General features: G+C 49.3%; 1 protein-coding gene and 1 non-coding gene across 5 annotated transcripts in view; both read right to left on the reverse strand.

Annotated features, from left to right (window-relative positions):
• Positions 1 to 3896: 3896 nt before the first annotated feature.
• The window catches only part of C2CD3 (C2 domain containing 3 centriole elongation regulator), a 124232-nt gene continuing 115755 nt past the window's right edge, over positions 3897 to 12373 (reverse strand). For all 4 annotated transcript variants that reach the window (XM_070425610.1, XM_070425609.1, XM_070425608.1 and 1 more), the window contains one exon: positions 3897 to 4695. In XM_070425610.1, the coding sequence (XP_070281711.1) occupies positions 4555 to 4695 (141 nt within the window). In that variant the 3' untranslated portion in view covers positions 3897 to 4554. The remainder of the gene's footprint in view (positions 4696 to 12373) is intronic.
• Positions 7220 to 7326, reverse strand: LOC139019189 (U6 spliceosomal RNA). The gene has a single exon (XR_011473068.1). It is a non-coding gene; the product is annotated as a U6 spliceosomal RNA (small nuclear RNA).

The following is a 12373-nucleotide window of genomic DNA, read 5'->3' on the forward strand; positions in this document are numbered from 1 at the left end:
CCTAACCTCCTCTCAATAAATAACTCATTTCTTGATGCCTCCTATGAGCTAGATACTTTACATATATTATTTCTATTTCTCACAACCCTAGGAGGTCGGTACTAACAGGATTCTGAGTTTATTTATTTTTTAAACAACAGCTTTGCCCTGGCCAGTGTTTCTCAGTGGTTAGAGCATCTGCTCACATACTGAAAGGCCTCAGGTTTGATTCTCAGTCATGGGCACATAGCTGGGTGGCAGGTTTGATCCCCGGCCCCGGTCAGGATGCGTGTGGGAGGCAACCAATTGATGTCTCTCTTTCACATGGATGTTTCTCTCTCTCCCCCCACTCCCTCCTTCCCACCCTCTCTAAAAAACAATGGGAAAAATATCCTCAAGTGAGAATTAACAAAAAACAGAAAAAAGAAAAGAAAATAACAGCTTTATTGAGAGATAATTCACACACCATTCACCTACCTATTCGGTTTTTAGTACATTCACAGTTCTACCGCCATCAATCATCACAATTTTAGGGCATTTTCATCACCCCTCAAAATAAAATCCCCCTACACGTCAGCAGTCGCCTCCCTTCCCCCAGCCCCAGGCAATCACTAATCACTATAGATTTGCTTGTTCTGAATATTTCCTGTAAATAGAATCATACAGTATGTGACAATACCCTGTGACTGGCTTCTTCCACTTAGCATACTGTTTCCAAAATTCATCTGTTCATTCCTTCTCATGGTGGAGGATCCTAACATTTGTAATGCTCATTTTACAGAGAACACTGAGTCTCAGGGAGAGACAATGACTTATACAGGTCACACAGCTAGTACGAGGCAGAGCCTGGCTCTAGCCTGTAAATTGTAACGTACTTTGGGTCTGTCTGCTGTGACCATGTTTTCGATGACATAACATTTGGAGGTTCCAGCAAGGACACTGCTGGAGCCAAAGGCCGCTGGGAGGGTGTGGGGGGCAGGATGGGAAGGGTCCTCTGATAGGCACTGAAGGTAAGGGTTGGGCACATCTCAACCTGGAACCCAGGTGACAGAGAAAAGAGGAGAGAAGGGGGAGGGGTGAGGGGAGGAGAGCACAGGGGACGAGAGGAAGAGAGGGCTGGGAAGGGAAGGGAATGAACTGAGTGGGGCAGAGTAGGCAGAGGCCAATGCTGGATTTGGGCACAGAGCCATGGCCCCGAGGCAGATGATCACAAGTCCAGATGCTCAAGTGCAAAGCCTGTCCTCCTCCGAGAACCAGGCCCTGCCATAATGTCAGCAGGACAGGCAGCTGTGTAAGTGCTGTTAGAGCAGTGGCTGGGGGGCCACTGAGGTTGGGAGGGCTCAGGACATAGGTTCCAGGCTCCACCTGAAAATGCTGGCCTCGAGGTGGTGGGTGAATTGCAGTGGGCACTGTATCTGGGGAGGGATAAACAGTAGGAACCCAAACAAGGGGACAGCGGGCCCTGGACAAAGTCAGAGGGCAGGCAGGCGGGCTGGCTCAGCTTATACTGGCCTGAGAGCTTCTTGAGGGTGGGGCCAGGCCTGTCTGCTTTGGTTCTGTCCCCAGAACCCAGCCTGCTCTAGAAGTCCCAAGGTTGGCTGCTCTGAGCTGGGATCAAGCTGTGGGTGATCAGAAACACCTGTTTTCAGTCTCCACAAAGGAAGAGCTCAAAGGGAAGTGGGGGAGACAAGGCTAGCTCTGCTGCTGGTGGTGGGAACGAACAGGTACCTCATACGGCATGACCCTGCATGGTGTTTCACCTCTGAGCTGTCACCGGCAAACAGACCCAGCTTCCGGGGGTGCAGTGGGTTTCAGACCCACAGAGTGTCTATGTCATGAAGGCTGCCCTGGGCCTGGGTGGAAGCAGCCCGTGTCCTCCTACGGCCTTATCCTAACTCGACCTGATCAGGCTATTTACAGGACTTGAAGAGGATTTAGAAGAAATATTCTTCACCAGCTTAACACCTCAGGCCTGGGCCCCCTGACTGTTCCACTGTAGGTTCTCTGTGGCCTCAAGGGAGGAATAACCCCAGGCCTTAACACTCTGGGCTGGTGGCTTGAGGAGGAGGCTCTGGGGAGGGGGTGAGCTGGCAGGCGAGGGGGCTGAGGCGAACAGATGAAGGAGGGAAGGCTGGTCTGAGGGCACTTCACTAATGAGGGCACCGTGTCCCTCCCTGGGGTCCTGCATCACGGTGTACCCTCCAAGGGCATGTCCTGCCTATCTCACAGTTACTGGTGTGCTTGCCTGTCCAGAAGAGTGTGGAGGTGTGGGCGGGGCTGACATTTCCTAAGCCTCCACTAAGTGCCAAGTGCAGGCGAAGCACTTTCACAAATGTCATCTCATTTATTCTTCACACCAACCCTATGAAGCTGGGGTTATTACCTCCATTTTACAGATGAGGCAACAGAGGCTCAGATGCAGGGAGAGTCAAGCCGGGGGCGGGGACCGACTGGGGGAGTGGTGTCTTCTCTATCCCCAGATGCAGGTGGCCCGAGGACCCTCTGGGTTCTCTCTCTGGGCTCACCTCGACTTCTCGGTTCTAGGAAGCCTTCCCTGACTGCTCCAACCCACGTGGCCTTTCTCCATACAGTCCCTGAATTCACAGCACTTACTGGCTGTGTCCTGTTTTGGTCACTGAGTGCAGAAGCCTTGCGACATCTCTGGAGATGTCTTGTGTGGTGGTTCACTTCCTAGCTACATCAACAGAGGCAAATTAACTTCACTGAGCTTTAGTTAACTCTAAAATGGGAAACCTAACATGTGGGTTATAGAGTTGTTGTTTTTTTTTGGATTAAGTGAAATGACCTGTGCTTAGGAGTAGAAGGCAGGACCTCCATGTTAGCTCCCTTCTAGCCTGTCGCAGCCACTGCACATCTTTGTCCTTATCTCCCCTGCAGGCCTTGTCTTCAGTAGCTGCTCAGTTTGAGGCCTGACAGTCTAAGCCAGAGCCACCCTTCCCGGAAGGTGGGGAATTCTGAGACTGCCGGAAGCCGGTCCATCCTTGCTGCTTGACACAGTCGCTGCAGGAAAGAAATATCTGCACAGCATATGTTTCAAGGGACCTGGCATATATAGCATATTTTCTTAATATGTTTGCTCCCTTTAGCGCCATGTGTTTTAACCAAGGTCACCTCTCCGAGAAAGGTTGTTTCCCCAGGTGGGGATTTTTCCCTGAGGTTAGGGAGGGGATACAACCCCTTAATTAAGTGCCAGGCGGGTAGTTAAGCTACATAATCTTTACTCCCTGGAATGGAGATAAGAAACGCCCTAACCTTTGTAATAGAAACTGACAGGATTAAAATCGGCTGGTATAAATACGGATGTAACAAGACAATAAACATCAGATCCACATCAGATCCACATCAGATCCTCATCAGATCCTCATCAGATCCTAACCAGAACCTAGCCAGAGAACATGACAAAAGATCCTGGACAGAACCTGGCTACAGATCTTGGTTGGAGAACCTAGACAGAACATGGCGGGAGATCCTGGATAGAATCTGGCTGGAGAACCTAACAAGAGAACATGGACACAGAACCTGGCTGGAGAAGCTGGATGGAGAACCTAGCAAGAGAACATGGCACCAGAACTTGGTTGGAGATCCTGACCAGAACTTGGTTGGAGTTCCTAACCAGAACTTCGCTGGAGATCCTGGAGGGAGAACCTCGCTATGCTGATGAACTGAAACCAGTTTCCATGTCATTCCTTCTTCGCCGACTCCGTCCACACCTTTGGGGATCCCTGGACCCGTTGGGGTTGGACCCCAACATGAGACGACTCCCTTTACTTTGCTGATAGATTTGAGGCACCAGCAAAGAAGTAATGGGTGTCACCCTAATCTGGATCAACCCGATCTTTGGGGAATTCCTAACTCTCCTGTCCAGTGGCCAACCCAGGAAATACTTGTGCACAGAATACAAATACCAATATGATTTTATTCAAACACAGGCAGGAACAATGACCTTCAGAGCTGGGTAAAAACAATAAGTTAAAAGCATGGTTAGAATTTCAGACAATCAGATAAAATGTTTGAAGGAGGTGATTTCCCCCTCCTCTCCTACTAATTCAACACAGCATAAAATAATTTAGATCTATAAAATATCCTTATTCCCAAGCAAATGAACTGAAGGTGGTGTAGCATTTCCTCATTTATGCACAACGCATACAGTCTACACCTTCCCCCAACACCTTTAAGGCAGAAATGGCCCATCACGGGCAGAGCGTGAGCTCATGCCAGCAGTACGCTGTGTCAAGGACATTGGGAGGAGTTTCTCAGCCAGAAGATGCCTGAGTGGGTCCCTTCAAAAGACAAGTGGGCCAGTTGGGTGCTGGAATCCATTCTGTTTCTAGTCTTTGCCTCAATGTATCAGGAAGAAGCCGAAGTCCTTGCAGGTGGACAAGGGGCCGGTTGGACGCTCTCTCTGTCTATGCTGTCTGGGGCTTGGGGTGCCCATGAACTAGCCTAATGGTTTCAGGACTCTGACAGCCCAGAGAGGAGACCTGGCACTCCTGCAAGCTGGACGAGGCTGAGGGCGGTGGGCAGGGGCTCCTTCCTTCAGTCTCTCAGGCTGCGTTAGTCTTTCTGCGAGTACTGGGAAGAAAATATCCGTGCGATTCTGCGAGTTTCTTCTTCAGACAGGTTAGGAGGCAGCGAGTTAGGTCTTGGGCGACAAGGCCTTCGGGACGGGGCGCTTCCAGTGCCTTCACTCTTGTCCTGGAGAGGAAGTCAGCTAGGTTAGCACTGAGGAAGTGGCACCACCAAGAGATGGCTTTGGTTCCTCTTATCTTTTGGTCCTTTGGCTAACAGTGATGCAGAGCCTACTGGTTTACAAAGCACTTTACATACCTGATCTTGTATAATGCTTACCTCAACCCCATGGGTGGGCACATCACTCCCATGTCATGGGTGAGGAAACTACAGTTCAAGTGAAGTGAACTCAAGGTCCCACAGCTTGGAGTAGCAGCTAAGATGTGAACCAGCTCAGACTCTTTCTAGGCCTCCGGAGGGGCAGTCCCCTCTAGGATGGGTTTGAAGCCTCATCCATTCTGTGTCTGTATGAGTCTAGACAAGTCATTTGTCCTCTGAGTTATGTCTGTCCTACGTGTGACACCGGGAATATATTCAACTTCTGGGAAGATGTTGGTGAATAATATACTCTGTTGGCCCTTGGAGTTCCTCAAGCTGCAGGTGACATGAAGCACATACTCATGGTCCTACTATCAAACATCTCTCTGACTCGAGCGGAGAGGTTATCACTAATTCCACCCTTAAGGTGCTCCATTTGGGCTAGTCCACTGTGGTCCTCGACTCCTCTATGACTCACTCATCTGCTCAACCTTTTTTCTTGCTTAGTCTGTGCTAGTCTCCTGCCCTGAAGGAGCTCAAAGCTATACAGGAAAGCTACCCACTGCAGCTGGCCGAGAGCACGGCCCTGGGGAAGAGGTGGAGGCCTCGCAGGAGAAGAGGAAGTGCTAAAAGGAGATGGGAGTCGCCACCACAGGCCAACTGGGCTGAGTTTGCAGCATGCAGCCTGCCCTCGGGATGGACCTCTCTTCCCGTCCTCCAACTCCAGGAGCTGTGACCTTCACTAGCTGAAGAACACTAAGAACACACTGCACACCCCGCAGGCACTGAGGAGCTTGAGGCTACCTCCCGCTTCCTGAAACACTGCTGCTGATGGGAAACTGAGGCCCAGCTCTAGCTGCTTCTGGGATCAGTAACCTTTAGTGATCCTTCATTTCCTTAACCCTCTTATGATGCCTACTGTGAGAGGGAGACAGAAATGGACAGAATTCATTTCTTGACCTCCACAGCTCAGTTACTCAGGGGAGACAGAAAGATCTACTGAAAGAATTAGAATACCAGCCAGAATATAAGGAGAGTGGAAATCAGGCATCCCCACTCTACTGCCTGGGCATCAGTTTCCCACCCATGGAAAAGGGGAAGATGGGCAACCTCAAGGGTCCTTGCCAATCTGGAATTTAAAATGCCAATGAAGTGCAAACAACCTGAGTAAGCTCTCAGGTATGACAGGATTTCCTGGGAATCAAGCAAAGTGGTGCTAGGGGCTGAACAGAGACTAGAAGATATGATTCCGTCTTCCAGGCAGGCCTAGGCTAAAAGGAGAAAAAGGAAACCAACCCTTTGTTAGTGTATGTATTTCTTCTTTCCAAAATATGGGAGGCACCTGCATCCCATAATGCCTCAGACCAGGGGAGGCCTGTTGCCTAGCCACTGCCTGTTACCTTCCCCTTCCAGACTGAGTGCTCCTAAGGGCCTGAACTGAACCTATGCTTGCGATTCCAACTGGTCCAGATCCAAGATAGGAGCCTGGTAGCTGTTAGATCAGTGAATGGGCGGGACCAAGCCACTGTGACCAGAGGCTTAAATTGAGTGGGGAGGAGACTGTCTCTTGTAGCAAATACCTCATTCATTTATTCTGGAACCCATGGTTGTTACGGCCTACTATGTGCCAAGTCTTTAGAGTCAAAACCTTTCTGCAGCATTTTAAGCCTCAGCATACCTTTTTTTACTCCCAAGATCCAAGATTGTTGTTTCCTGAGCTATTTAGAATTTAGGAGTGACATCAAGTACTATTCCAGTCATCTAGTTGTACTGCAGATGGATCTTCTGGGTCACTAGCTTAATTTCCATTTCTTTTTTTTGTTTTTGATTTTTTTTCTTTATTAAGGTATTACATATGTGTCCTTGTCTCCCCCCCACCCACCTCCCCGCTCATGCCCTCACTCCCCGAGTGTTTATGTCCATTGGTTATGCTTATATGCATGCATATAAGTCCTTTGGTTCATCTCTCCTCCTTTCCCCCACTCCCCCTGCCTTCCCTCTGAGGTTTGACGGTCTGATCGATGTTTCTCTGTCTCTGGATCTGTTTTTGTTTGTCAGTTTATGTTGTTCATTATATTCCACAAATGAGTGAGATCATGTGATATTTATCTTTCTCCAACTGACTTATTTCGCTTAGCATAATGCTCTCCAGGTCCATCCATGCTGTTGCAAATGGTAGGAGTTCTTTCTTTTTTATAGTTGCATAGTATTCCATTGTGTAGATGTACCAAAGTTTTCTAATCCACTAATCTGCTGATGGGCACTTAGGCTGCTTCCAAATCTTAGCTATTGTAAAGTGTGCTGCTATGAACATAGGGGTGCATATATCTTTATTGATTGGTGTTTCTTGTTTCTTGGGATATATTCTTAGAAGTGGGATCACTGGGTCAAAAAAAATATGGAACGTTTTATGAATCTGCGTGTTATCCTTGTGCAGGGGCCATGCTAATCTTCTCTGTACCGTTCCAATTTTAGTATATGTGCTGCCAAAACGAGCACAATTTCCATTTCTTTTCCTGCTACAGTGAAAGGGGACCAGGGAGATATCGGTCCTCTCTCAAATTCTAAAACCAGGCCTCTGTGTCCTGACAGAGGGGAAGCATTCTCTGTTTTTAAGAGGCTCTTATGGGCCTTGCTCTCCATGATTGGAGGGCCAAGTACCTCAGTTCATGAAATGACCATCAAAAGACCTTAGTTGATGATTCATCAAACCTTTCAGGAACCTAAGATCTGTTCAACCTAATCAATTCTTTTTAAAAAAAATATGTTTTCATTGATTTTTAGAGAGATAAAAAGGGGGAGGGAAAGAGAGATAGAAACACTGATGATAGAGAAATATCATTGATTGGCTGCCTCCTGCACGCCCCCTACTGGGATTGAGCCCACAACCTGGGCATGTGCCTTGACTGGGAATCGAACCAGTGATCTTTTGGTTCCTGTATTGAAGCTTAACCACTGAGCCATGACGGCTGGGCCAACATGATCAATTCTTCTTCTTTTTAAATAGATTTTATTGATTTTAGAGAGGAAGGGAGAGGGAGAGAGAGATGGAAACATTAACGATGAGAGATAATCATTGATCGGCTGCCTTCTTCAAGTCCCGGCCCCTTCCTCCCCGCTCCGGGGGATTGAGCCTGCAACCTGGGCATATGCCCTGACCAGGAATGGAACCATGACCTCCTGGTTCATAGGTCGATGCTCAACCACTGAGCTATGCTGGCCAGGCCAACCTAATTAATTCTTAAGGATAACAGGTAGCCCTGGTTCCTGTCCTCATGGGTCTGCTCAGCAAGAGGGGAGACAGATAACAACCTATCCAACAATCAGAGATGAGGCCTGGAACTTGGGAGCACGGAGAAAGGAGCAACTATTAACAGCTGGAAAGGTCAGGACTCTTCACACAGAGGTGGGATCTGAGATGAGCAGGGTTTCAGCAGAGCTGGGGGAAGGACATGAGGTCATCCCACTGGAGGGAACAGCATGAGCACAGGCCTGCACTTGCTGCCTGGGCCAACTGCCCTGGAGGTGAATCTAGTGTGGCTGGTTCAGCCAACCTCCCAGCACCCACGCCCAGACCCAGAGACTTAGGGGGCCTTATCTGTGTGGCCCAGGCCCAGGGACCAGGGCTTGGCTGTGTGTACAGGGTGAGGCAGAGGTGTGGAAACACAGAGAACACACCCTCAGCAGCATTTGGTTTTTGTTGGCCACAACAGGGTTTAAAAAACATCTTGACTAGTAATAAACGTTTTTTCTTCATCAGGATTGCTACCCTAAAATACACAACCTGGAGGAGCTGGGCAGAGGTGAAGCTAGCCCTTTTGGCAGAAGCAAGTTGTCACCATAGCCTGGGATTTGCAGGAACCTCAGCTTTCCTGGGGAGGCAGGAGGAACCCACATGGAAGCAGGATCCTCAGACTGAGGGGCTGTAGGGGCCCTGGAGTCTAGACAGTGGGTGTCATACATGGGGTGACATCCCAGGGAGGATACTTTGAAGAGGGACTTGAAAAATCATGAAGGTGGAATATGAGAGAGGGTGTTCCAGGTAGAAGCTCAACTTGCGCAAAAGCATGAAGAAGGAATTTCTTTGCTGGGAAAACAGTGGGGATGGGCCCGGTTGAACTGTACATAGAGATAACGGAAAACCCAGAGAAGGGGACTGGGGCTTGCCGAGGGAACTTCCTGAATGTCTGGGGAGAAACTGACCATATTCCTCTGTGGGATCTGGGGTGGAGGTTTGACTACTGTCCTGGGTTGAAGGGCAGAACTGTTTTTTCCAATGGTCTGGGTAAGCATGGTAGCAAGCCAGGGGCTCTCCAAATGTCCCCATTAAACTCACCCCGCTTTCCCATTAAATTCTCCAACTTTCAAATATGGGAACCTCCTTTTTTCTGAACACCTGGACACCCAGGCCATGAAGAACAGGTCTTAATGCCTATTATTTGAGACAGGTGTCTCAAAGGAGATTTTAATGCCAAAAGGTAGAACTCCGCTGGGGTGAAAATAAAGTGTCATGGAAGGAGTAAGATATGGTGGTGGAAGGAAAATTTGGGGCTTCCCGGGCACCTCAAATCAAGAGGCTAACTCTGGCTGGGAGCTGGTTCTAGTTCTGGCTCTAGTGCTTCTTAGACAAGTGATTTTGGGCAAGTCACTTTCTCTCTGGGCCTTGGTTTCCCCATCTGAAATGGATCAGGAGGAGCAGATAATGCCAGAGGAGGCTCTGTAACCCAGGGACTTAACCCAGCTGTGTTCCCTCTTTGGCCATGTCCCTGTGATGCATCTTCTCCAAGGCACTGTGATTTGGGTTCCCTCCACTCCAGTCCCCAGATGGGTCCCCCTGAAAAGGCCACAACATGTTCCCAGGAGGGTGGTAGGTGCAGGTGCCCCCACTTACCCCTGGGACTTTCTCATAGGGGAGATAGTGGGGTGGAGCGGGAGGAACACTGGTCTGAGGCCAAGCTCAACTGCCCACTTGCTAGAGCCAAGATACTTTCTCTCTCTGAGTCTCAGTAACGTCATTGCCAAATGGAGCTAAGAACTTCTGTTTGGCCTTCTTACCTCAGGTCTACTGTGAAACTGAGAAATAAAATTCAGATGTGGCCAAGGCTCTGGCCAGGTACAACATCTTGCAAAACACAGGTGCTAAGCTGGAGCTACAGCTGACACCAGCTGCAGAGAGTAAACGAAGCCTTGCTGTTCTCGGACCTCACCCTAGCAGAGAAGAACTGGGTACAACACCTCCCCAAGGCATGCTAGGCCAGGCCTGGCCAGGCTCTCCCCACTTCACTGAGCCCTGCCCAGTGAGCCTCTGGGCCTGGCATTAGGACTGAAGTTTTGTTCTTTCCCAGAGCAGCTCCCCTAAGTGATAAACACTGACTCAGGAGCTGGAAGCAAAACTTTCCAGAGCTGAAAACTGTTAATAGCCTCCTGGTTCTGGCTGGCTAGGTGGGCTTGCCAACAGATCACTGCTTCAGACAAGTGAGGGCTCAGTATAGTTGCCTGCCCTGCTCAACTTTCACCCCCTTGGCTGGCTGCCTGCTTCTGGGGTGGGGGTGGGGCTCACAGAGTCCTCTCTGAAGGCTGGGACTAAGACTTGGTGCTAAAGAGAGCTGTAAACCTAGCAGCTGTGGCTAAGAGCAGGGGGAAGTGGGGACAAGATACAGACCACAGGCATAGCCCTAAGGGCCAATCTTAATCTGACCCACCCAGCCCAGCTGCAGCACAGCTGGGGCCCACGCTCTGAGCTCACACTTCATGCCGGCATTAGAGCTCTCATCATGTGGGTCTCACTACCTACATGCTCCCTTTGAGAAGCCTTCCCTGACAACAGGCTGTTCCCCAGGGCCTAGGATCACTCCCTCACCTTAGACCTGTCTCCCCATCTACCCAATGAAGAGGCCTGACTAGATCCAGACTCCTCAACCTTTTGAACCCATGCCGTCAGTGAGCGGGCCCAAAAGTCCAGATTCCTGAGAGGGGAGGGTTAAAGTGACAATTGGTCCTTTCCCTTGAGGAGCCTGTCAAATTGCATTCTGGGCCAGGGTGGGCATCAGCCAATTCTAGCTATTTCCCCTGATTTCTGTCCATCCTTGACCAGGGAGCTCATCTCCTTCCCAAAGCTTTGTGTGGTCCTTACCAGGAGCCCTTTAATCTTTAGGTCTCCTCTTGGGGCTCTGCAGAGGGCTAGAGTCTTGGTGGCTCACAAAAATGGGCCTCCAGCTCCAAGAGGGACAGTTCAGCCATCAGGCCTGGAGCACAGGCTGAGGACAGAAGACACCAGGCTCAGGAAGTTTCCTTGCTGATCTGATCTGGTGATTTTGTGGTGGTTGGGCTTCTTTGTCAAGATTGTATATTTTTTATTTTTATTTATTGATTTCAGAGAGGAAGGGACAGGGAGATTAAAAACATCAATGATGAGAGAGAATCATTGACTGGCTGCCTCCTGCACACACCCCACTGGGGATCGAGCCTGCAACCTGGGCATGTGCTCTGACTGGGAATGGAACCATGACCTCCTGGTTCATAGGTTGATGCTCAACCACGGAGCCACAGCAGCTGGGCTTTTATTTTATTTTTTAATGTTTTTATTGATTTTAGAGATAGGAAGGGAGAAGGAGAGATAGAAACATCAATAATGAGAGATCATTGATTGGCTGCCTCTTGCATACCCCTCACAGAGGGTCGAGCCCACAACCCAGGCACATGCCCTGACCAGAAATGCTCAACCACTGAGCAACACTGGCCGGGCGATTGTATATCAGATGTCTCTGGGTTTGGGGAAGGGAAATCAAGGGACAGAAAAATTCCTTGGGTTCCTGGGAGAAAAGCAGCAGACTTAATGCCTTAAGACTCATAGACAGGCAGGCCATGGACTGCTGTGGCTAGGGCCCTATCACTCTTAGGTGGGGCAGTGTGCTGTTCTGGGCCTCTAACTCTGGGTCTGAATTGAGCACCCAGTAAATGCTACAGTCCTGAGCAATGCTTTCCATATTTCTCAGCTCCCCGTTCCCAGTGCTAAGCTTCTGATCATGTCTCTATCCCTTAGTATTTCTTTCCTACCAGTTCACCCAAGATGTAACAGCCTAAGAGAGAAGACATTTCAATACAAATGAGAAAAATTACAACAGTTAACATTGTATAGTTCTTACTATGTTGCGTGCTAAGAACCGTTCATCAAAGACTGTACATTATCTTACCCAGTTAATCCTAAACAAACCCCAGGAGGCAGGTACTATTGTGCTGATTTTTTAGATAAAATGAATCATGGAAAAGTTAGGTAACTTGTCCCAGTTTACACACACAGCTGGTAAGTGGGAAAGCTGAGCTTTAAACCCTGGCAGTCTGGATTCAGAAGCTATGCTCCTAACCACTATACAAACTGCCTGACTGGAGAGAAGAGGGAAGTACAGCCACAAATTGAGACCAGAGAAACCTTGTCCTAGACCCCAGAAAGCCAGCAGCAGAGCCTGGGCAAGGCATCAGGTCTGCTCTCAGCTTCCCCGCTGGCCTGGAACACCCTGGTTACTAGTAATGTCTGAAACACTGTGTC

This window comes from Myotis yumanensis, unplaced genomic scaffold (genome assembly GCF_028538775.1).
Source record: "Myotis yumanensis isolate MYYU_CA2020_CCGP unplaced genomic scaffold, mMyoYum1.0.hap1 SCAF_10, whole genome shotgun sequence".
Lineage (NCBI taxonomy): Eukaryota > Metazoa > Chordata > Mammalia > Chiroptera > Vespertilionidae > Myotis > Myotis yumanensis.